At 36.8% G+C, this 27,597-nt stretch overlaps 1 protein-coding gene across 1 annotated transcript in view; it reads right to left on the reverse strand.

Moving 5' to 3' along the window:
- Positions 1–26,677, reverse strand: part of si:ch73-173p19.2 (V-type proton ATPase 116 kDa subunit a 1) — a 46,100-nt gene extending 19,423 nt beyond the window's left edge. The window contains exon 1 of the mRNA XM_064330455.1: positions 26,273–26,677. Coding sequence (XP_064186525.1) covers positions 26,273–26,389 — 117 coding nt within the window. The 5' untranslated portion in view covers positions 26,390–26,677. The remainder of the gene's footprint in view (positions 1–26,272) is intronic.
- Between the last annotated feature and the right edge of the window lie 920 nt (positions 26,678–27,597).

The raw sequence follows: 27,597 nt of genomic DNA on the forward strand, positions 1-27,597 counted from the left end.
ATTCAAAATCAATAAAACTCATGTCCCAACCTTTCTTCAAGCTGCTGAACACAACCGTAAACTTGCCTCAACCCTCAGACTTACCGTTTTCCTAACCCTAACCCTAGCTGAACCCTAATTTGAGCCCTTAACTCTAATTTGAAGCCATTGGTACCATTGAAAACACCTGAAAACCCATTTAAAATGGATGGAAAACAAGGTAAATATCATGAATACTATAATTTAAATGCAAAATCATATGTATGAGGTCATTTAAAAAAGAAAAATGTTCTCCCTAAGAAAAACATGCATGTATTAGACATTTTGTATGGTCATGGGTACACATGCTACTAGACATTTTTTTTGCTTCATTCAAAATCAATAAAACTCATGTCCCAACCTTTCTTCAAGCTGCTGAACACAACCGTAAACTTGCCTCAACCCTCAGACTTACCGTTTTCCTAACCCTAACCCTAGCTGAACCCTAATTTGAGCCCTTAACTCTAATTTGAAGCCATTGGTACCATTGAAAACACCTGAAAACCCATTTAAAATGGATGGAAAACAAGGTAAATATCATGAATACTATAATTTAAATGCAAAATCATATGTATGAGGTCATTTAAAAAAGAAAAATGTTCTCCCTAAGAAAAACATGCATGTATTAGACATTTTGTATGGTCATGGGTACACATGCTACTAGACATTTTTTTTGCTTCATTCAAAATCAATAAAACTCATGTCCCAACCTTTCTTCAAGCTGCTGAACACAACCGTAAACTTGCCTCACTCCTCAGACTTACCGTTTTCCTAACCCTAACCCTAGCTGAACCCTAATTTGAGCCCTTAACTCTAATTTGAAGCCATTGGTACCATTGAAAACACCTGAAAACCCATTTAAAATGGATGGAAAACAAGGTAAATATCATGAATACTATAATTTAAATGCAAAATCATATGTATGAGGTCATTTAAAAAAGAAAAATGTTCTCCCTAAGAAAAACATGCATGTATTAGACATTTTGTATGGTCATGGGTACACATGCTACTAGACATTTTTTTTGCTTCATTCAAAATCAATAAAACTCATGTCCCAACCTTTCTTCAAGCTGCTGAACACAACCGTAAACTTGCCTCAACCCTCAGACTTACCGTTTTCCTAACCCTAACCCTAGCTGAACCCTAATTTGAGCCCTTAACTCTAATTTGAAGCCATTGGTACCATTGAAAACACCTGAAAACCCATTTAAAATGGATGGAAAACAAGGTAAAAATCATGAATACTATAATTTAAATGCAAAAATCATATGTATGAGGTCATTTAAAAAAGAAAAATGTTCTCCCTAAGAAAACATGCATGTATTAGACATTTTGTATGGTCATAGGTACACATGCTACTAGACATTTTTTTTGCTTCATTCAAAATCAATAAAACTCATGTCCCAACCTTTCTTCAAGCTGCTGAACACAACCGTAAACTTGCCTCAACCCTCAGACTTACCGTTTTCCTAACCCTAACCCTAGCTGAACCCTAATTTGAGCCCTTAACTCTAATTTGAAGCCATTGGTACCATTGAAAACACCTGAAAACCCATTTAAAATGGATGGAAAACAAGGTAAATATCATGAATACTATAATTTAAATGCAAAATCATATGTATGAGGTCATTTAAAAAAAAAAAATGTTCTCCCTAAGAAAAACATGCATGTATTAGACATTTTGTATGGTCATGGGTACACATGCTACTAGACATTTTTTTTGCTTCATTCAAAATCAATAAAACTCATGACCCAACCTTTCTTCAAGCTGCTGAACACAACCGTAAACTTGCCTCAACCCTCAGACTTACCGTTTTCCTAACCCTAACCCTAGCTGAACCCTAATTTGAGCCCTTAACTTTAATTTGAAGCCATTGGTACCATTGAAAACACCTGAAAACCCATTTAAAATGGATGGAAAACAAGGTAAATATCATGAATACTATAATTTAAATGCAAAATCATATGTATGAGGTCATTTAAAAAACAAAAATGTTCTCCCTAAGAAAAACATGCATGTATTAGACATTTTGTATGGTCATGGGTACACATGCTACTAGACATTTTTTTGCTTTATTCAAAATCAATAAAAACTCATGTCCCAACCTTTCTCAAGCTGCTGAACACAACCGTAAACTTGCCTCAACCCTCAGACTTACCGTTTTCCTAACCCTAACCCTAGCTGAACCCTAATTTGAGCCCTTAACTCTAATTTGAAGCCATTGGTACCATTGAAAACACCTGAAAACCCATTTAAAATGGATGGAAAACAAGGTAAATATCATGAATACTATAATTTAAATGCAAAATCATATGTATGAGGTCATTTAAAAAGAAAAATGTTCTCCCTAAGAAAAACATGCATGTATTAGACATTTTGTATGGTCATGGGTACACATGCTACTAGACATTTTTTTTGCTTCATTCAAAATAAATAAAACTCATGTCCCAACCTTTCCTCAAGCTGCTGAACACAACCGTAAACTTGCCTCAACCTCAGACTTACCGTTTTCCTAACCCTAACCCTAGCTGAACCCTAATTTGAGCCCTTTAAATCTAATTTGAAGCCATTGGTACCATTGAAAACACCTGAAAACCCATTTAAATGGATGGAAAACAAGGTAAATATCATGAATACTATAATTTAAATGCAAAATCATATGTATGAGGTCATTTAAAAAAGAAAAATGTTCTCCCTAAGAAAACATGCATGTATTAGACGTTTTGTATGGTCATGGTTACACATGCTACTAGACATTTGTTTTGCTTCATTCAAAATCAATAAAACTCATGTCCCAACCTTTCTTCAAGCTGCTGATCACAACCGTAAACTTGCCTCAACCCTCAGACTTACCGTTTTCCTAACCCTAACCCTAGCTGAACCCTAATTTGAGCCCTTAACTCTAATTTGAAGCCATTGGTGCCATTGAAAACACCTGAAAACCCATTTCAAATGAATGGAAAGCAAGGTAAATATCATGAATACTATAATTTAAATGCAAAATCATATGTATGAGGTCATTTAAAAAAAAAAAATGTTCTCCCTAAGAAAAACATGCATGTATTAGACATTTTGTATGGTCATAGGTACACATGCTACTAGACATTTTTTTGCTTCATTCAAAATCAATAAAACTCATGTCCCAACCTTTCTTCAAGCTGCTGAACACAACCGTAAACTTGCCTCAACCCTCAGACTTACCGTTTTCCTAACCCTAACCCTAGCTGAACCCTAATTTGAGCCCTTAAATCTAATTTGAAGCCATTGGTACCATTGAAAACACCTGAAAACCCATTTAAAATGGATGGAAAACAAGGTAAATATCATGAATACTATAATTTAAATGCAATATCATATGTATGAGGTCATTTAAAAAAGAAAAATGTTCTCCCTAAGAAAAACATGCATGTAGTAGACATTTTGTATGGTCATGGGTACACATGCTACGAGACATTTTTTTTGCTTCATTCAAAATCAATAAAACTCATGTCCCAACCTTTCTTCAAGCTGCTGAACACAACCGTAAACTTGCCTCAACCCTCAGACTTACCGTTTTCCTAACCCTAACCCTAGCTGAACCCTAATTTGAGCCCTTAAATCTAATTTGAAGCCATTGGTACCATTGAAAACACCTGAAACCCATTAAAAATGGATGGAAAACAAGGTAAATATCATGAATACTATAATATAAATGCAAAATCATATGTATGAGGTCATTTAAAAAGAAAAATGTTCTCCCTAAGAAAAACATGCATGTATTAGACATTTTGTATGGTCATGGGTACACATGCTACTAGACATTTTTTTTTCTTCATTCAAAATCAATAAAACTCATGTCCCAACCTTTCTTCAAGCTGCTGAACACAAACGTAAACTTGCCTCAACCCTCAGACTTACCGTTTTCCTAACCCTAACCCTAGCTGAACCCTAATTTGAGCCCTCAACCCTAATTTGAAGCCGTTGGTACCATTGAAAACACCTGAAAACCCATTTAAAATGGATGGAAAGCAAGGTTAAAATCATGAATACTATAATTTAAATGCAAAATCATATGTATGAGGTCATTTAAAAAAAAAAATGTTCTCCCTAAGAAAACATGCATGTATTAGACATTTTGTATGGTCATGGGTACACATGCTACTAGACATTTTTTTTGCTTCATTCAAAATCAATAAAACTCATGTCCCAACCTTTCTTCAAGCTGCTGAACACAACCGTAAACTTGCCTCAAACCTCAGACTTATCGTTTTCCTAACCCTAACCCTAGCTGAACCCTAATTTGAGCCCTCAACCCTAATTTGAAGCCATTGGTACCATTGAAAACACCTGAAAACCCATTTAAAATGGATGGAAAGCAAGGTAAATATCATGAATACTATAATTTAAATGCAAAATCATATGTATGAGGTCATTTAAAAAAGAAAATGTTCTCCCTAAGAAAACATGCATGTATTAGACATTTTGTATGGTCATGGTTACACATGCTACTAGACATTTTTTTTGCTTCATTCAAAATCAATAAAACTCATGTCCCAACCTTTCTTCAAGCTGCTGAACACAACCGTAAACTTGCCTCAACCCTCAGACTTACCGGTTTCCTAACCCTAACCCTAGCTGAACCCTAATTTGAGCCCTCAGCCCTAATTTGAAGCCATTGGTACCATTGAAAACACCTGAAAACCCATTTAAAATGGAAGGAAAGCAAGGTAAATATCATCTCATAAAAAACACGTTTTCAACGTACAAAAATGCCAAGTTACTAAAAAGTATTGATATCAAAATGACGCCAAGTTACGATACTACAAAAATATAGGCTATCTTGCCTCACCGAAATGACATAAGATGTATCTCAAAGCAATGCTACCCAATATTTCCTCAGTTCTTTCAAGTCACTTGGCCCTGTGTATAAGCATGCACTACATGAACAGGCCAAATATATGTGTGGATGGCTCTCTCACAGTCAAGATTGATTGAATAGGTGTGTGTATGTCCAATTTGTATTGGTATGTAGGCCTATGTATTTCGCTGCCCAGGCTTTCTGTTGCGTGATGATAGTATGTTTTTGGTACAAGTGTGTTCGTGAATGTGAATGTAAGATGCTGCCAGGGAAATGTCCCCATGCGGATAAAGAAGTTCTCTATGTGTGTATGTACAATGTGTTTTACATGCAGTATTTATTGTACGTAGCAAATATACAATAACTTGCACATGTACTCAAATTCAGTTCAGAAGCAAGTATAAACATGTTTTCTGGAGAAATGTGCTTCCTGTCGTTGCTCAGCAGCAGTTCTGTACATTAATGAATTTATACATTAATTTCAATGTACAATGTTCAATGTGTTCCATGAGGCAATTCGAAATATTTGTCTCTTTGATCTGACAGAAAGTTTGCATGACATTGTGAAATGGTAAGATTAGAAAACACAGGGCCAAGTGACTTGAAAGAACTGAGGAAATATTGGGTAGCATTGCTTTGAGATACATCTTATGTCATTTCGGTGAGGCAAGATAGCCTATATTTTTGTAGTATCGTAACTTGGCGTCATTTTGATATCAATACTTTTTAGTAACTTGGCATTTTTGTACGTTGAAAACGTGTTTTTTATGAGATATCAGTTCTTTTTGCAAAGCGTTTTATTATGAGAGTGAGAAATGCGACACTGCAAAAAACGGTTGTGGATTATGGCTATCGTTGTGTGAATCTGTACAGTCTGATGAGCGTGTACCGTTCAGCAGTTTCGGTTTGCTATATATGTAAAACAGTGGCTGTGAGAAAGGATGCAGTGGCGTAAGCGTAAACGCAGGAGAAACGCAGATGGAATATGGTATTTACTCACGGATTTGACGTCCATCCAACGAGCCTTGACTGACAAAATAATCAACACGCCCGTAGAATTATAACTCCCTAGGTCGCAACTTGTGTAGCCTTCTGTCCTGCTCCGTTGTCTGTTATTTCGTGGAGATGCACTTTTAGTGTTTGTAAGGTTTATCCTTCTGTCCTGCTCCATTGTCTGTTATTTCGTGGATATGCACTTTTAGTGTTTGTAAGGTTTATAGGGCATTTTGATAGGCTTATCTGCAGGTAGGAATCCTCTTCGCCGTTTTGCTAAACTAGAACCGGAAAACATGATAGTGGAGAATAGGAGCAGACGCATATGTCCCAGCAGGCTTTGCATATGAGAGAATAACAACAGTGTGAGAGAAATTAAAATGAAATTACGAAATTCCGTAGTTGAAACAATATGTTTTTAGCAGAATGGGCATGTATGTGAAGGTTGACATGATCACGGAGTATAGTGCGAAGGAAATGGAGTGACCATGAGCGAGCTTATATTCCTTATCAAATGGTATATAACAGTCGGTATTGAACGTTAGTTGTTGAAGTGGAGGGTTAAATAACATTGCACACATTATTTGCCTGTAATGTAATCTATTGCACGAATGTGCTTTTCTCATGTTCAGGGCTAGTAGTTATACTTATGAGTGAAACATGATTTTAAATGTAATGTTTTAATGCGGAGTTGCAGAACGTACATACGTAGTAATTGTGTGTAGCCTATGTGGCTAGATAGAGAACAGGGCGAGGTAACATGAATGTAGAAACGTGGCGTTTGCTGATATTAAGGTTTTGTACGGTAGCCAAGTGAAGAAATATAGTTAGTATAAATGGCACAGTGGTGAACCGGTGTAACTTTTAAATAAAAGGAATACATTTGCGTCATGAAATGCATATGGGTGGCCGTGAGTGAGTGAGGTTTACCATTCTGTGACTTCGTTAGCTAATGCCATAGCTATGCAATGCGTGAAATATCATGAGCGAACCTGCCGGTGGTTTTAAAGAAGAACCAGTAAGCACAGAAGAGCTTCCGTTGAATCCATATGGTTTAGCAATATTGTAGCCGGTCAATAACTGAACGTACAGACGGTAAGTCATTATGCATATATCTTAGCAATATTGTAGGCGGTTAATAACTGAACGGTGAACGGCGGGTAGATATTGTGCAAAAGCAATAATTAAGAAGTAGTAGACAATTATTAGTGAGGGTGGAAGCAAGTTAAAGAAACGTGTTCCAAGCTGGGCTTGAACATACGACCCACTGTTCCCAAGCCTGTAACCTTACCCACTAGGCCACGGACGGATTAGCTGTTGAAACTGCGGAGTTGCAGAATGTACATAAGTAGTAATTGTTTGTAGCGTATGTGGCTAGATAAAGAACAGAGCGAGGTAACATGAATGTAGAAATAGAAACGTGGCGTTTGCTGATATGAAAGTTTTGTACGGTAGCCAAGTGAAGAAATATAGTTAGTAGAAATGGCACAGTGGTGAACTGGTGTAACTTAAGTTAATAAAAGGAATACATTTGCCGTGATGAAATGCATATGGGTGGTCGTGAGTGAGTTTTGGTAAAGCAAATGTAGGCGTAAGAAAACATTAGTGTAAAAGAGGAAATTATTTGCCTGAGGGCGAGTCGGGGTTCAATCCTCAAACCGGAGGTTTACCAGTTTGTGACTTCGTTAGTGCAGCACCATGCCATAGCTATGCAATGCGTGAAATATCATTAGCAAACCTGCCGGTGGTTTTAAAGAACACAGGCCAGTAAGCACAGAAGAGCTCCCGTTGAATCCATGTGGCTTAGCAATATTGTAGCCGGTTAATAACTGAGCAGTGAACGGCGGGTAAATATGGTGCAAAAGCAATAATTGATAAATAGGCTAGTAGACAATTATTAGTGAGGGTTGAAGCAGGTTAAAGAAACGTGTTCCAAGCTGGGCTTGAACCTCAGACCCCGTGTTCCCAAGACTGTAACCTTACTCACTAGGCCACAGGCGGACTGGCTGTTTAAACTGGAAATGTTTCAGCATAAAAATGTATGGGTATTTTGCGTGTGTATGCGCGTTTTTGATTGGGTCGTGTAGGTGCAGATTTGGCAGATTTGGCTGGTGTCAGTGAAATGTCCAATGGGGAGACATGTTGTTAGTGGGATAGGCGGCAGGAAAAATAAGAATGAGAAGAAGAAGAAGAAGAAGAAGAAGAAGAAAGAGAAGAAGAAGAAGAAGAAGAAGGAGAAAACGCAAAATCCCCTTAGTTTGGGGCTTTATTGTGTGGACATGTGAAGTTGTTTATGAATTCTGTCTGTTGAAATGGGGTCAGAATGTACAGAATTTAATGTTTTTAAGGGCTGAGTGTCTGTGGCTGTTGTGGTTAGTTCTGTGGGGAACCCTGAAAAGTGCCAAACTCTCGGTGCTGTATAGGTATGGGGCATGCCCCCGCCAAGGCGTAACTTGGCGGGATGGCATACCTGCCATCCCAATGAATACTAAAATTTAAATGCAAAATCATATGTATGAGGTCATTTAAAAAAGAAAAATGTTCTCCCTAAGAAAAACATGCATGTATTAGACATTTTGTATGGTCATGGGTACACATGCTACTAGACATTTTTTTTGCTTCATTCAAAATCAATAAAACTCATGTCCCAACCTTTCTTCAAGCTGCTGAACACAACCGTAAACTTGCCTCAACCCTCAGACTTACCGTTTTCCTAACCCTAACCCTAGCTGAACCCTAATTTGAGTCCTCAAGCCTAATTTGAAGCCATTGGTACCATTGAAAACACCTGAAAACCCATTTAAAATGGATGGAAAGCAAGGTAAATATCATGAATACTATAATTTAAATGCAAAATCATATGTATGAGGTCATTTAAAAAAGAAAAATGTTCTCCCTAAGAAAAACATGCATGTATTAGACATTTTGTATGGTCATGGGTACACATGCTACTAGACATTTTTTTTGCTTCATTCAAAATCAATAAAACTCATGTCCCAACCTTTCTTCAAGCTGCTGAACACAACCGTAAACTTGCCTCAACCCTCAGACTTACCGTTTTCCTAACCCTAACCCTAGCTGAACGCTAATTTGAGCCCTTAACTCTAATTTGAAGCCATTGGTACCATTGAAAACACCTGAAAACCCATTTAAAATGGATGGAAAGCAAGGTAAATATCATGAATACTATAATTTAAATGCAAAATCATATGTATGAGGTCATTTAAAAAAGAAAAATGTTCTCCCTAAGAAAAACATGCATGTATTCGACATTTTGTATGGTCATAGGTACACATGCTACTAGACATTTTTTTTGCTTCATTCAAATCAATAAACTCATGTCCAACCTTCTTCAAGCTGCTGAACACAACCGTAAACTTGCCTCAACCCTCAGACCTACCGTTTTCCTAACCCTAACCCTAGCTGAACCCTAATTTGAGCCCTTAACTCTAATTGAAGCCATTGGTACATTGAAAACACCTGAAAACCCATAAAATGGATGGAAAACAAGGTAAATATCATGAATACTATAATTTAAATGCAAAATCATATGTATGAGGTCATTTAAAAAAGAAAAATGTTCTCCCTAAGAAAACATGCATGTATTAGACGTTTTGTATGGTCATGGTTACACATGCTACTAGACATTTGTTTTGCTTCATTCAAAATCAATAAAACTCATGTCCCAACCTTTCTTCAAGCTGCTGATCACAACCGTAAACTTGCCTCAACCCTCAGACTTACCGTTTTCCTAACCCTAACCCTAGCTGAACCCTAATTTGAGCCCTTAACTCTAATTTGAAGCCATTGGTGCCATTGAAAACACCTGAAAACCCATTTCAAATGAATGGAAAGCAAGGTAAATATCATGAATACTATAATTTAAATGCAAAATCATATGTATGAGGTCATTTAAAAAAAAAAAATGTTCTCCCTAAGAAAAACATGCATGTATTAGACATTTTGTATGGTCATAGGTACACATGCTACTAGACATTTTTTTTGCTTCATTCAAAATCAATAAAACTCATGTCCCAACCTTTCTTCAAGCTGCTGAACACAACCGTAAACTTGCCTCAACCCTCAGACTTACCGTTTTCCTAACCCTAACCCTAGCTGAACCCTAATTTGAGCCCTTAAATCTAATTTGAAGCCATTGGTACCATTGAAAACACCTGAAAACCCATTTAAAATGGATGGAAAACAAGGTAAATATCATGAATACTATAATTTAAATGCAATATCATATGTATGAGGTCATTTAAAAAAGAAAAATGTTCTCCCTAAGAAAAACATGCATGTAGTAGACATTTTGTATGGTCATGGGTACACATGCTACGAGACATTTTTTTTGCTTCATTCAAAATCAATAAAACTCATGTCCCAACCTTTCTTCAAGCTGCTGAACACAACCGTAAACTTGCCTCAACCCTCAGACTTACCGTTTTCCTAACCCTAACCCTAGCTGAACCCTAATTTGAGCCCTTAAATCTAATTTGAAGCCATTGGTACCATTGAAAACACCTGAAAACCCATTAAAAATGGATGGAAAACAAGGTAAATATCATGAATACTATAATATAAATGCAAAATCATATGTATGAGGTCATTTAAAAAAGAAAAATGTTCTCCCTAAGAAAAACATGCATGTATTAGACATTTTGTATGGTCATGGGTACACATGCTACTAGACATTTTTTTTTCTTCATTCAAAATCAATAAAACTCATGTCCCAACCTTTCTTCAAGCTGCTGAACACAAACGTAAACTTGCCTCAACCTCAGACTTACCGTTTTCCTAACCCTAACCCTAGCTGAACCCTAATTTGAGCCCTCAACCTAATTTGAAGCCGTTGGTACCATTGAAAACACCTGAAAACCCATTTAAAAGGGATGGAAAGCAAGGTTAAAATCATGAATACTATAATTTAAATGCAAAATCATATGTATGAGGTCATTTAAAAAGAAAATGTTCTCCCTAAGAAAACATGCATGTATTAGACATTTTGTATGGTCATGGGTACACATGCTACTAGACATTTTTTTTGCTTCATTCAAAATCAATAAAACTCATGTCCCAACCTTTCTTCAAGCTGCTGAACACAACCGTGAACTTGCCTCAACCTCAGACTTACCGTTTTCCTAACCCTAACCCTAGCTGAACCCTAATTTGAGCCCTTAAATCAAATTTGAAGCCATTGGTCACATTGAAAACACCTGAAAACCCATTTAAAATGGATGGAAAACAAGGTAAATATCATGAATACTATAATATAAATGCAAAATCATATGTATGAGGTCATTTAAAAAAGAAAAATGTTCTCCCTAAGAAAAACATGCATGTATTAGACATTTTGTATGGTCATGGGTACACATGCTACTAGACATTTTTTTTTCTTCATTCAAAATCAATAAAACTCATGTCCCAACCTTTCTTCAAGCTGCTGAACACAAACGTAAACTTGCCTCAACCCTCAGACTTACCGTTTTCCTAACCCTAACCCTAGCTGAACCCTAATTTGAGCCCTCAACCCTAATTTGAAGCCGTTGGTACCATTGAAAACACCTGAAAACCCATTTAAAATGGATGGAAAGCAAGGTTAAAATCATGAATACTATAATTTAAATGCAAAATCATATGTATGAGGTCATTTAAAAAAGAAAAATGTTCTCCCTAAGAAAACATGCATGTATTAGACATTTTGTATGGTCATGGGTACACATGCTACTAGACATTTTTTTTGCTTCATTCAAAATCAATAAAACTCATGTCCCAACCTTTCTTCAAGCTGCTGAACACAACCGTAAACTTGCCTCAAACCTCAGACTTATCGTTTTCCTAACCCTAACCCTAGCTGAACCCTAATTTGAGCCCTCAACCCTAATTTGAAGCCATTGGTACCATTGAAAACACCTGAAAACCCATTTAAAATGGATGGAAAGCAAGGTAAATATCATGAATACTATAATTTAAATGCAAAATCATATGTATGAGGTCATTTAAAAAAGAAAAATGTTCTCCCTAAGAAAAACATGCATGTATTAGACATTTTGTATGGTCATGGTTACACATGCTACTAGACATTTTTTTTGCTTCATTCAAAATCAATAAAACTCATGTCCCAACCTTTCTTCAAGCTGCTGAACACAACCGTAAACTTGCCTCAACCCTCAGACTTACCGGTTTCCTAACCCTAACCCTAGCTGAACCCTAATTTGAGCCCTCAGCCCTAATTTGAAGCCATTGGTACCATTGAAAACACCTGAAAACCCATTTAAAATGGAAGGAAAGCAAGGTAAATATCATCTCATAAAAAACACGTTTTCAACGTACAAAAATGCCAAGTTACTAAAAAGTATTGATATCAAAATGACGCCAAGTTACGATACTACAAAAATATAGGCTATCTTGCCTCACCGAAATGACATAAGATGTATCTCAAAGCAATGCTACCCAATATTTCCTCAGTTCTTTCAAGTCACTTGGCCCTGTGTATAAGCATGCACTACATGAACAGGCCAAATATATGTGTGGATGGCTCTCTCACAGTCAAGATTGATTGAATAGGTGTGTGTATGTCCAATTTGTATTGGTATGTAGGCCTATGTATTTCGCTGCCCAGGCTTTCTGTTGCGTGGATGATAGTATGTTTCTTGGTACAAGTGTGTTCGTGAATGTGAATGTAAGATGCTGCCAGGGAAATGTCCCCATGCGGATAAAGAAGTTCTCTATGTGTGTATGTACAATGTGTTTTACATGCAGTATTTATTGTACGTAGCAAATATACAATAACTTGCACATGTACTCAAATTCAGTTCAGAAGCAAGTATAAACATGTTTTCTGGAGAAATGTGCTTCCTGTCGTTGCTCAGCAGCAGTTCTGTACATTAATGAATTTATACATTAATTTCAATGTACAATGTTCAATGTGTTCCATGAGGCAATTCGAAATATTTGTCTCTTTGATCTGACAGAAAGTTTGCATGACATTGTGAAATGGTAAGATTAGAAAACACAGGGCCAAGTGACTTGAAAGAACTGAGGAAATATTGGGTAGCATTGCTTTGAGATACATCTTATGTCATTTCGGTGAGGCAAGATAGCCTATATTTTTGTAGTATCGTAACTTGGCGTCATTTTGATATCAATACTTTTTAGTAACTTGGCATTTTTGTACGTTGAAAACGTGTTTTTTATGAGATATCAGTTCTTTTTGCAAAGCGTTTTATTATGAGAGTGAGAAATGCGACACTGCAAAAAACGGTTGTGGATTATGGCTATCGTTGTGTGAATCTGTACAGTCTGATGAGCGTGTACCGTTCAGCAGTTTCGGTTTGCTATATATGTAAAACAGTGGCTGTGAGAAAGGATGCAGTGGCGTAAGCGTAAACGCAGGAGAAACGCAGATGGAATATGGTATTTACTCACGGATTTGACGTCCATCCAACGAGCCTTGACTGACAAAATAATCAACACGCCCGTAGAATTATAACTCCCTAGGTCGCAACTTGTGTAGCCTTCTGTCCTGCTCCGTTGTCTGTTATTTCGTGGAGATGCACTTTTAGTGTTTGTAAGGTTTATCCTTCTGTCCTGCTCCATTGTCTGTTATTTCGTGGATATGCACTTTTAGTGTTTGTAAGGTTTATAGGGCATTTTGATAGGCTTATCTGCAGGTAGGAATCCTCTTCGCCGTTTGCTAAACTAGAACCGGAAAACATGATAGTGGAGAATAGGAGCAGACGCATATGTCCCAGCAGGCTTTGCATATGAGAGAATAACAACAGTGTGAGAGAAATTAAAATGAAATTACGAAATTCCGTAGTTGAAACAATATGTTTTTAGCAGAATGGGCATGTATGTGAAGGTTGACATGATCACGGAGTATAGTGCGAAGGAAATGGAGTGACCATGAGCGAGCTTATATTCCTTATCAAATGGTATATAACAGTCGGTATTGAACGTTAGTTGTTGAAGTGGAGGGTTAAATAACATTGCACACATTATTTGCCTGTAATGTAATCTATTGCACGAATGTGCTTTTCTCATGTTCAGGGCTAGTAGTTATACTTATGAGTGAAACATGATTTTAAATGTAATGTTTTAATGCGGAGTTGCAGAACGTACATACGTAGTAATTGTGTGTAGCCTATGTGGCTAGATAGAGAACAGGGCGAGGTAACATGAATGTAGAAACGTGGCGTTTGCTGATATTAAGGTTTTGTACGGTAGCCAAGTGAAGAAATATAGTTAGTATAAATGGCACAGTGGTGAACCGGTGTAACTTTTAAATAAAAGGAATACATTTGCGTCATGAAATGCATATGGGTGGCCGTGAGTGAGTGAGGTTTACCATTCTGTGACTTCGTTAGCTAATGCCATAGCTATGCAATGCGTGAAATATCATGAGCGAACCTGCCGGTGGTTTTAAAGAAGAACCAGTAAGCACAGAAGAGCTTCCGTTGAATCCATATGGTTTAGCAATATTGTAGCCGGTCAATAACTGAACGTACAGACGGTAAGTCATTATGCATATATCTTAGCAATATTGTAGGCGGTTAATAACTGAACGGTGAACGGCGGGTAGATATTGTGCAAAAGCAATAATTAAGAAGTAGTAGACAATTATTAGTGAGGGTGGAAGCAAGTTAAAGAAACGTGTTCCAAGCTGGGCTTGAACATACGACCCACTGTTCCCAAGCCTGTAACCTTACCCACTAGGCCACGGACGGATTAGCTGTTGAAACTGCGGAGTTGCAGAATGTACATAAGTAGTAATTGTTTGTAGCGTATGTGGCTAGATAAAGAACAGAGCGAGGTAACATGAATGTAGAAATAGAAACGTGGCGTTTGCTGATATGAAAGTTTTGTACGGTAGCCAAGTGAAGAAATATAGTTAGTAGAAATGGCACAGTGGTGAACTGGTGTAACTTAAGTTAATAAAAGGAATACATTTGCCGTGATGAAATGCATATGGGTGGTCGTGAGTGAGTTTTGGTAAAGCAAATGTAGGCGTAAGAAAACATTAGTGTAAAAGAGGAAATTATTTGCCTGAGGGCGAGTCGGGGTTCAATCCTCAAACCGGAGGTTTACCAGTTTGTGACTTCGTTAGTGCAGCACCATGCCATAGCTATGCAATGCGTGAAATATCATTAGCAAACCTGCCGGTGGTTTTAAAGAACACAGGCCAGTAAGCACAGAAGAGCTCCCGTTGAATCCATGTGGCTTAGCAATATTGTAGCCGGTTAATAACTGAGCAGTGAACGGCGGGTAAATATGGTGCAAAAGCAATAATTGATAAATAGGCTAGTAGACAATTATTAGTGAGGGTTGAAGCAGGTTAAAGAAACGTGTTCCAAGCTGGGCTTGAACCTCAGACCCCGTGTTCCCAAGACTGTAACCTTACTCACTAGGCCACAGGCGGACTGGCTGTTTAAACTGGAAATGTTTCAGCATAAAAATGTATGGGTATTTGCGTGTGTATGCGCGTTTTTGATTGGGTCGTGTAGGTGCAGATTTGGCAGATTTGGCTGGTGTCAGTGAAATGTCCAATGGGGAGACATGTTGTTAGTGGGATAGGCGGCAGGAAAAATAAGAATGAGAAGAAGAAGAAGAAGAAGAAGAAGAAGAAAGAGAAGAAGAAGAAGAAGAAGAAGGAGAAAACGCAAAATCCCCTTAGTTTGGGGCTTTATTGTGTGGACATGTGAAGTTGTTTATGAATTCTGTCTGTTGAAATGGGGTCAGAATGTACAGAATTTAATGTTTTTAAGGGCTGAGTGTCTGTGGCTGTTGTGGTTAGTTCTGTGGGGAACCCTGAAAAGTGCCAAACTCTCGGTGCTGTATAGGTATGGGGCATGCCCCCGCCAAGGCGTAACTTGGCGGGATGGCATACCTGCCATCCCAATGAATACTATAATTTAAATGCAAAATCATATGTATGAGGTCATTTAAAAAAGAAAAATGTTCTCCCTAAGAAAAACTTGCATGTATTAGACATTTTGTATGGTCATGGGTACACATGCTACTAGACATTTTTTTTGCTTCATTCAAAATCAATAAAACTCATGTCCCAACCTTACTTCAAGCTGCTGAACACAACCGTAAACTTGCCTCAACCCTCAGACATATCGTTTTCCTAACCCTAACCCTAGCTGAACCCTAATTTGAGCCCTCAACCCTAATTTGAAGCCATTGGTACCATTGAAAACACCTGAAAACCCATTTAAAATGGATGGAAAGCAAGGTAAATATCATGAATACTATAATTTAAATGCAAAATCATATGTATGAGGTCATTTAAAAAAGAAAAATGTTCTCCCTAAGAAAACATGCATGTATTAGACGTTTTGTATGGTCATGGGTACACATGCTACTAGACATTTTTTTGCTTCATTCAAAATCAATAAAACTCATGTCCCAACCTTTCTTCAAGCTGCTGAACACAACCGTAAACTTGCCTCAACCCTCAGACTTACCGTTTTCCTAACGCTAACCCTAGCTGAACCCTAATTTGAGCCCTAATCTAATTTGAAGCCATTGGTACCATTGAAAAACCTGAAAACCCATTTAAAATGGATGGACAGCAAGGTAAATATCATGAATACTATAATTTAAATGCAAAATCATATGTATGAGGTCATTTAAAAAAGAAAAATGTTCTCCCTAAGAAAACATGCATGTATTAGACATTTTGTATGGTCATGGGTACACATGCTACTAGACATTTTTTTTGCTTCATTCAAAATCAAAAAAACTCATGTCCCAACCTTTCTTCAAGCTGCTGAACACAACCGTAAACTTGCCTCAACCCTCAGACTTACCGTTTTCCTAACCCTAACCCTAGCTGAACCCTAATTTGAGCCCTTAACTCTAATTTGAAGCCATTGGTACCATTGAAAACACCTGAAAACCCATTTAAAATGAATGGAAAGCAAGGTAAATATCATGAATACTATAATTTAAATGCAAAATCATATGTATGAGGTCATTTAAAAAAGAAAAATGTTCTCCCTAAGAAAACATGCATGTATTAGACATTTTGTATGGTCATGGGTACACATGCTACTAGACATTTTTTTGCTTCATTCAAAATCAATAAAACTCATGTCCCACCTTTCTTCAAGCTGCTGAACACAACCGTAAACTTGCCTCAACCCTCAGACTTACCGTTTTCCTAACCCTAACCCTAGCTGAACCCTAATTTGAGCCTCTAACCTAATTTGAAGCCATTGGTACCATTGAAAACACCTGAAAACCCATTTAAAATGGATGGAAAACAAGGTAAATATCATGAATACTATAATTTAAATGCAAAATCATATGTATGAGGTCATTTAAAAAAGAAAAATGTTCTCCCTAAGAAAACATGCATGTATTAGACATTTTGTATGGTCATAGGTACACATGCTACTAGACATTTTTTTTGCTTCATTCAAAATCAATAAAACTCATGTCCCAACCTTTCTTCAAGCTGCTGAACACAACCGTAAACTTGCCTCAACCCTCAGACTTACCGTTTTCCTAACCCTAACCCTAGCTGAACCCTAATTTGAGCCCTCAACCCTAATTTGAAGCCATTGGTACCATTGAAAACACCTGAAAACCCATTTTAAATGGATGGAAAGCAAGGTAAATATCATGAATACTATAATTTAAATGCAAAATCATATGTATGAGTCATTTAAAAAGAAAATGTTCCCCTAAAAAACATGCAGTATTAAATTTTGTATGGTCTGGTACATGCTACTAGACATTTTTTTGCTTCATTCAAATCAATAAACTCATGTCCCAACCTTTCTCAAGCTGCTGAACACAACCTAAACTTGCCTAAACCCTCAGACTACCGTTTTCCTAACCCTAACCCTACTGAACCCTAATTTGAGCCCTCAACCCTATTTGAAGCCTTGGTACCATTGAAAACACCTGAAAACCCTTAAATGGATGGAACAAGGTAATATCATGAATACTATAATTTAAATGCAAAATCATATGTATGAGGTCATTTAAAAAGAAAAATGTTCTCCCTAAGAAAAACATGCATGTATTAGACATTTGTATGGTCATGGGTACACATGCTACTAGACATTTTTTTTTGCTTCATTCAAAATCAATAAAACTCATGTCCCAACCTTTCTTCAAGCTGCTGAACACAACCGTAAACTTGCCTCAACCCTCAGACTTACCGTTTTCCTAACCTAACCCTAGCTGAACCCTAATTTGAGCCCTAACCTAATTTGAAGCCATTGGTACCATTGAAAACACCTGAAACCCATTTAAAATGGATGGAAACAAGGTAAATATCATGAATACTATAATTTAAATGCAAAATCATATGTATGAGGTCATTTAAAAAGAAAAATGTTCTCCCTAAGAAAACATGCATGTATTAGACATTTTGTATGGTCAGGTACACATGCTACTAGACATTTTTTTTGCTTCATTCAAAATCAAAAACTCATGTCCCAACCTTTCTTCAAGCTGCTGAACACAACCGTAAACTTGCCTCAACCCTCAGACTTACCGTTTTCCTAACCCTAACCCTAGCTGAACCCTAATTTGAGCCCTCAACCTAATTTGAAGCCATTGGTACCATTGAAAACACCTGAAACCCATTTAAAATGGATGGAAAGCAAGGTAAATATCATGAATACTATAATTTAATGCAAAATCATATGTATGAGGTCATTTAAAAAAGAAAAATGTTCTCCCTAAAAAACATGCATGTATTAGACATTTTGTATGGTCATGGGTACACATGCTACTAGACATTTTTTTTGCTTCATTCAAATCATAAAACTCATGTCCCAACCTTTCTTCAAGCTGCTGAACACAACCGTAAACTTGCCTCACCCTCAGACTTACCGTTTTCCTAACCCTACCCTAGCTGAACCCTAATTTGAGCCCTAACCTAATTTGAAGCCATTGGTACCATTGAAAACACCTGAAACCCATTTAAAATGGATGGAAAGCAAGGTAAATATCATGAATACTATAATTTAATGCAAAATCATATGTATGAGGTCATTTAAAAAGAAAAATGTTCTCCCTAAGAAAAACATGCATGTATTAGACATTTGTATGGTCATGGGTACACATGCTACTAGACATTTTTTTTGCTTCATTCAAATCATAAAACTCATGTCCCAACCTTTCTTCAAGCTGCTGAACACAACCGTAAACTTGCCTCAACCCTCAGACTTACCGTTTTCCTAACCCTAACCCTAGCTGAACCCTAATTTGAGCCCTAACCTAATTTGAAGCCATTGGTACCATTGAAAACACCTGAAAACCCATTTAAATGATGGAAACAAGGTAAATATCATGAATACTATAATTTAAATGCAAATCAATGTATGAGGTCATTTAAAAGAAAAATTTCTCCCTAGAAAACATGCATGTATTAGACATTTTGTATGGTCATGGGTACACATGCTACTAGACATTTTTTTTGCTTCATTCAAAATCAATAAAACTCATGTCCCAACCTTTCTTCAAGCTGCTGAACACAACCGTAAACTTGCCTCAACCCTCAGACTTACCGTTTTCCTAACCCTAACCCTAGCTGAACCCTAATTTGAGCCCTCAACCCTAATTTGAAGCCATTGGTACCATTGAAAACACCTGAAAACCCATTTAAAATGGATGGAAAGCAAGGTAAATATCATGAATACTATAATTTAAATGCAAAATCATATGTATGAGGTCATTTAAAAAAGAAAAATGTTCTCCCTAAGAAAAACATGCATGTATTAGACATTTTGTATGGTCATGGGTACACATGCTACTAGACATTTTTTTTGCTTCATTCAAAATCAATAAAACTCATGTCCCAACCTTTCTTCAAGCTGCTGAACACAACCGTAAACTTGCCTCAACCCTCAGACTTACCGTTTTCCTAACCCTAACCCTAGCTGAACCCTAATTTGAGCCCTCAACCCTAATTTGAAGCCATTGGTACCATTGAAACACCTGAAAAACCCATTTAAAATGGATGGAAAGCAAGGTAAATATCATGAATACTATAATTTAAATGCAAAATCATATGTATGAGGTCATTTAAAAAAGAAAAATGTTCTCCCTAAGAAAAACATGCATGTATTAGACATTTTGTATGGTCATGGGTACACATGCTACTAGACATTTTTTTGCTTCATTCAAAATCAATAAAACTCATGTCCCAACCTTTCTTCAAGCTGCTGAACACAACCGTAAACTTGCCTCAACCCTCAGACTTACCGTTTTCCTAACCCTAACCCTAGCTGAACCCTAATTTGAGCCCTCAACCCTAATTTGAAGCCATTGGTACCATTAAAAACACCTGAAAACCCATTTAAAATGGATGGAAAACAAGGTAAATATCATGAATACTATAATTTAAATGCAAAATCATATGTATGAGGTCATTTAAAAAAGAAAAATGTTCTCCCTAAGAAAAACATGCATGTATTAGACATTTTGTATGGTCATGGGTACACATGCTACTAGACATTTTTTTTGCTTCATTCAAAATCAATAAAACTCATGTCCCAACCTTTCTTCAAGCTGCTGAACACAACCGTAAACTTGCCTCAACCCTCAGACTTACCGTTTTCCTAACCCTAACCCTAGCTGAACCCTAATTTGAGCCCTTAACTCTAATTTGAAGCCATTGGTACCATTGAAAACACCTGAAAACCCATTTAAAATGGATGGAAAGCAAGGTAAATATCATGAATACTATAATTTAAATGCAAAATATCATAGTATGAGGTCATTTAAAAAAGAAAAATGTTCTCCCTAAGAAAAACATGCATGTATTAGACATTTTGTATGGTCATGGGTACACATGCTACTAGACATTTTTTTTGCTTCATTCAAAATCAATAAAACTCATGTCCCAACCTTTCTTCAAGCTGCTGAACACAACCGTAAACTTGCCTCAACCCTCAGACTTACCGTTTTCCTAACCCTAACCCTAGCTGAACCCTAATTTGAGCCCTCAACCCTAATTTGAAGCCATTGGTACCATTGAAAACACCTGAAAACCCATTTAAAATGGATGGAAACAAGGTAAATATCATGAATACTATAATTTAAATGCAAAATCATATGTATGAGGTCATTTAAAAAAGAAAAATGTTCTCCCTAAGAAAACATGCATGTATTAGACTTTTGTATGGTCCATGGGTACACATGCTACTAGACATTTTTTTTGCTTCATTCAAAATCAATAAAACTCATGTCCCAACCTTTCTTCAAGTGCTGCTGAACACAACCGTAAACTTGCCTCAACCCTCAGACTTACCGTTTTCCTAACCCTAACCCTAGCTGAACCCTAATTTGAGCCCTCAACCCTAATTTGAAGCCATTGGTACCATTGAAAACACCTGAAAACCCATTTAAAATGGATGGAAAGCAAGGTAAATATCATGAATACTATAATTTAAATGCAAAATCATATGTATGAGGTCATTAAAAAAGAAAAATGTTCTCCCTAAGAAAACATGCATGTATTAGACATTTTGTATGGTCATGGGTACACATGCTACTAGACATTTTTTTTGCTTCATTCAAAATCAATAAAACTCATGTCCCAACCTTTCTTCAAGCTGCTGAACACAACCGTAAACTTGCCTCAACCCTCAGACTTACCGTTTTCCTAACCCTAACCCTAGCTGAACCCTAATTTGAGCCCTTAACTCTAATTTGAAGCCATTGGTACCATTGAAAACACCTGAAAACCCATTTAAAATGGATGGAAAGCAAGGTAAATATCATGAATACTATAATTTAAATGCAAAATCATATGTATGAGGTCATTTAAAAAAGAAAAATGTTCTCCCTAAGAAAAACATGCATGTATTAGACATTTTGTATGGTCATGGGTACACATGCTACTAGACATTTTTTTTGCTTCATTCAAAATCAATAAAACTCATGTCCCAACCTTTCTTCAAGCTGCTGAACACAACCGTAAACTTGCCTCAACCCTCAGACTTACCGTTTTCCTAACCCTAACCCTAGCTGAACCCTAATTTGAGCCCTAACCTCTAATTTGAAGCCATTGGTACCATTGAAAACACCTGAAAACCCATTTAAAATGGATGGAAACAAGGTAAATATCATGAATACTATAATTTAAATGCAAAATCATATGTATGAGGTCATTTAAAAAAGAAAATGTTCTCCCTAAAAAAACATGCATGTATTAGACATTTGTATGGTCATGGGTACACATGCTACTAGACATTTTTTTTGCTTCATTCAAAATCAATAAAACTCATGTCCCAACCTTTCTTCAAGCTGCTGAACACAACCGTAAACTTGCCTCAACCCTCAGACTTACCGTTTTCCTAACCCTAACCCTAGCTGAACCCTAATTTGAGCCTTAACTCTAATTTGAAGCCATTGGTACCATTGAAAACACCTGAAAACCCATTTAAAATGGATGGAAACAAGGTAAATATCATGAATACTATAATTTAAATGCAAAATCATATGTATGAGGTCATTTAAAAAAGAAAAATGTTCTCCCTAAGAAAAACATGCATGTATTAGACATTTTGTATGGTCATGGGTACACATGCTACTAGACATTTTTTTTGCTTCATTCAAAATCAATAAAACTCATGTCCCAACCTTTCTTCAAGCTGCTGAACACAACCGTAAACTTGCCTCAACCCTCAGACTTACCGTTTTCCTAACCCTAACCCTAGCTGAACCCTATTTGAGCCCTCAACCTAATTTGAAGTCATTGGTACCATTGAAAACACCTGAAAACCCATTTTAAATTGATGGAAAGCAAGGTAAATATCATGAATACTATAATTTAAATGCAAAATCATATGTATGAGGTCATTTAAAAAAGAAAAATGTTCTCCCTAAGAAAAACATGCATGTATTAGACATTTTGTATGGTCATGGGTACACATGCTACTAGACATTTTTTTTGCTTCATTCAAAATCAATAAAACTCATGTCCCAACCTTTCTTCAAGCTGCTGAACACAACCGTAAACTTGCCTCAACCCTCAGACTTACCGTTTTCCTAACCCTAACCCTAGCTGAACCCTAATTTGAGCCCTAACTCTAATTTGAAGCCATTGGTACCATTGAAAACACCTGAAAACCCATTTAAAATGGATGGAAACAAGGTAAATATCATGAATACTATAATTTAAATGCAAAATCATATGTATGAGGTCATTAAAAAAAGAAAATGTTCTCCCTAAGAAAAACATGCATGTATTAGACATTTGTATGGTCATGGGGTACACATGCTACTAGACATTTTTTTTGCTTCATTCAAAATCAATAAAACTCATGTCCCAACCTTTCTTCAAGCTGCTGAACACAACCGTAAACTGCCTCAACCCTCAGACTTACCGTTTTCCTAACCCTAACCCTAGCTGAACCTAATTTGAGCCCTTAACTCTAATTTGAAGCCATTGGTACCATTGAAAACACCTGAAAACCCATTTAAAATGGATGGAAAACAAGGTAAATATCATGAATACTATAATTTAAATGCAAAATCATATGTATGAGGTCATTTAAAAAAGAAAAATGTTCTCCCTAAGAAAAACATGCATGTATTAGACATTTTGTATGGTCATGGGTACACATGCTACTAGACATTTTTTTTGCTTCATTCAAAATCAATAAAACTCATGTCCCAACCTTTCTTCAAGCTGCTGAACACAACCGTAAACTTGCCTCAACCCTCAGACTTACCGTTTTCCTAACCCTAACCCTAGCTGAACCCTAATTTGAGCCCTCAACCCTAATTTGAAGCCATTGGTACCATTGAAAACACCTGAAAACCCATTTAAAATGGATGGAAAACAAGGTAAATATCATGAATACTATAATTTAAATGCAAAATCATATGTATGAGGTCATTTAAAAAAGAAAAATGTTCTCCTTAAGAAAAACATGCATGTATTAGACATTTTGTATGGTCATGGGTACACATGCTACTAGACATTTTTTTTGCTTCATTCAAAATCAATAAAACTCATGTCCCAACCTTTCTTCAAGCTGCTGAACACAACCGTAAACTTGCCTCAACCCTCAGACTTACCGTTTTCCTAACCCTAACCCTAGCTGAACCCTAATTTGAGCCCTAACCTAATTTGAAGCCATTGGTACCATTGAAAACACCTGAAAACCATTTAAAATGGATGGAAACAGGTAAATATCATGAATACTATAATTTAAATGCAAAATCATATGTATGAGGTCATTTAAAAAGAAAAATGTTCTCCCTAAGAAAAACTGCATGTATTAGACATTTTGTATGGTCTGGGTACACATGCTACTAGACTTTTTTTTTGCTTCATTCAAATCAATAAAACTCATGTCCCAACCTTCTTCAAGCTGCTGAACACAACCGTAAACTTGCCTCAACCCTCAGACTTACCGTTTTCCTAACCCTAACCCTAGCTGAACCCTAATTTGAGCCCTCAACCCTAATTTGAAGCCAGTGGTACCATTGAAAACACCTGAAACCATTTAAAATGGATGGAAAGCAAGGTAAATATCATGAATACTATAATTTAAATGCAAAATCATATGTATGAGGTCATTTAAAAAAGAAAAATGTTCTCCTAAGAAAAACATCATGTATTAGACATTTTGTATGGTCTGGGTACACATGCACTAGACATTTTTTTGCTTCATTCAAATTCAATAAAACTCATGTCCCAACCTTTCTTCAAGCTGCTGAACACAACCGTAAACTTGCCTCAACCCTCGACTTACCGTTTTCCTAACCCTAACCCTAGCTGAACCCTAATTTGAGCCCTCAACCCTAATTTGAAGCCATTGGTACCATTGAAAACACCTGAAAACCCATTTAAAATGGATGGAAAACAAGGTAAATATCATGAATACTATAATTTAAATGCAAAATCATATGTATGAGGTCATTTAAAAAAGAAAAATGTTCTCCCTAAGAAAACATGCATGTATTAGACATTTTGTATGGTCATGGGTACACATGCTACTAGACATTTTTTTTGCTTCATTCAAAATCAATAAAACTCATGTCCCAACCTTTCTTCAAGCTGCTGAACACAACCGTAAACTTGCCTCAACCTCAGACTTACCGTTTTCCTACCCTAACCCTAGCTGAACCCTAATTTGAGCCCTCAACCCTAATTTGAAGCCATTGGTACCATTGAAAACACCTGAAAACCCATTTAAAATGGAATGGAAACAAGGTAAATATCATGAATACTATAATTTAATGCAAAATCATATGTATGAGGTCATTTAAAAAAGAAAAATGTTCTCCCTAAGAAAAACATGCATGTATTAGACATTTTGTATGGTCATGGGTACACATGCTACTAGACATTTTTTTTGGTTAATTCAAAATCAATAAAACTCATGTCCCAACCTTTCTTCAAGCTGCTGAACACAACCGTAAACTTGCCTCAACCCTCGGACTTATCGTTTTCCTAACCCTAACCCTAGCTGAGCCCTAATTTGAGCCCTTAACTCTAATTTGAAGCCATTGGTACCATTGAAAACACCTGAAAACACATTTAAAATGGATGGATAACAAGATAAATATCATGAATACTATAATTTAAATGCAAAATCATATGTATGAGGTCATTTAAAAAAGAAAAATGTTCTCCCTAAGAATTACATGCATGTATTAGACATTTTGTATGGTCATGGGTACACATGCTACTAGACATTTTTTTTGCTTCATTCAAAATCAATAAAACTCATGTCCCAACCTTTCTTCAAGCTGCTGAACACAACCGTAAACTTGCCTCAACCCTCAGACTTACCGTTTTCCTAACCCTAACCCTAGCTGAACCCTAATTTGAGCCCTTAACTCTAATTTGAAGCCATTGGTACCATTGAAAACACCTGAAAACCCATTTAAAATGGATGGAAAGCAAGGTAAATATCATGAATACTATAATTTAAATGCAAAATCATATGTATGAGGTCATTTAAAAAAGAAAAATGTTCTCCGTAAGAAAAACACATTCCATTTTAAAAAACTTTTTGTTTTAACTGCATATTCTTGCAAAGCCATTTTTCTGTATGTGCACCAAGCGGCCAAAAACGGGCTGCGTTTTTGAAGCTCACTTCTTTGTCTTGTTGAGAGACGTTTCTCACTAGCGACAGTGCGGTTGGCTCCAGTATACGGGTTTCCAGCGAATCACTTTCCAAATTAAAAATGACAATGCAAGCTGGAATTTTAAGTGATACCACTTGGTTAATTGCATTACCACTTAAAATTGTTCGAAGCGAATAAAACATTCTGCTATAGGACATTCCTTTGGCAATAGGAGTTGTGCGCTTAGGCAGTAGAAATATTTCAAAGTTTACAACAAAGGCATTGATTTGTTCATTTACCGCTACAAAACTCTGAATGCAATTTGTTCGTAGTGTGCTGGTATGGCTGTCGCCTGTCCTACTCACATCTTTGAATTGTACAAGCCCTAGGTGGCCAAGCTCGTTGATGCAGTAGTGGGCCGACTCGGTTTGGAAGAACAGTTGCGCCAGGCACATCTCCTCGCTTCGAAAAAAAGAAGTCATCCTGGTTCCTGTCCGAAGAAAAGCCAGTCCCAGGTCTGTATTTATAATCCTTTTTCTGCAGATATCCAACTTCCAAGATTAAGTTCATGAAAGAGTATCTTGTCTGCTTGTCCAAAGAAAGTGCAATTAGACTATACTATATATATGTGGGACCAAGCAATAGTTCAGTGGACTGTTGCGCCTGTGCTTTTGGTGGTGCAGACCATTAATTGAATGTTCAGAGAGCTCATCAAACAAGAAATCAATTGAGAGACTAAAGGATCAATAAGGCCACTGATGCAGTGCATGCTCTCCTGCACAATCTGCAAGTCACATGGAGCTGCATGTGGGGATGTGGCAAATTATGGGCAGCACAACCAACGCCACTGAAGCGGTGGTCAGGAAGAGTCCACCGGAAAAATCAAGGGAAAGAAGGCTTTTAAAAAATCAAAACATAACTTTGAAGCCAATAAAATATAGTTCATAGGTTGTTCAGTAGGGATATATACAATTAAAGTATGTGTATCAAGAACAGTTATCAGTATGGTGCCAGTAATCTGGTGAGGATTGGACATAGGATTGGCCAAAACATAAATGTTTGTGCTACAGAGCCACCATCAGGCCAATAGGTGTCATTGCGATGAGTAGTGGGGGGGCATAGGAACATACCTTGTGTTTTAGGAAATAATAATAATAATAATAATAATAATAATAGTGGAACTTCCCTGCTTGGACCCCCAATAATACATTTAAAAAAATGGAACAAAAACAATAGATTTCTAGCAGCTTTGCTCCTTGGACCCCTAATAATAAATGGAATAAAAAGAAAAGGTTTTCTCAGCTTCGCTGCTTGGACCCCTAAATAGGCAGTGCATGGAGATGTGTAGTAATATTCAATTCAGAAGGGCGTGGTGATGCATCTAGGCCTCCAGTGTCATGGCTTGGGTTCTTGAACCAAAAGAGGGACGAGACTAGAGCGGTCTGCAGACTCAGGGCCTGGGCAGGGGCAGAAAACAGCAAAGGATTTAACACCATATTATTATGAGAAAAAAAGGCTGCATACTGTATGTAGAGGCCTGAGTGTACTATGGAAAAGGTCAAGTGTACTAAGCTATGGCAGCATATATACAGTCAGGTCCATAAATATTTGGACATTGACGAAGTTGTATAAAAATGGTTGTAATTCCTACATTGTTCATACAGCATTTTTGACAAAACCCTTAAATTAA

The sequence above is a fragment of the Anguilla rostrata genome, chromosome 4 (genome assembly GCF_018555375.3).
Source record: "Anguilla rostrata isolate EN2019 chromosome 4, ASM1855537v3, whole genome shotgun sequence".
In the NCBI taxonomy this organism is placed as follows: Eukaryota; Metazoa; Chordata; class Actinopteri; order Anguilliformes; family Anguillidae; genus Anguilla; species Anguilla rostrata.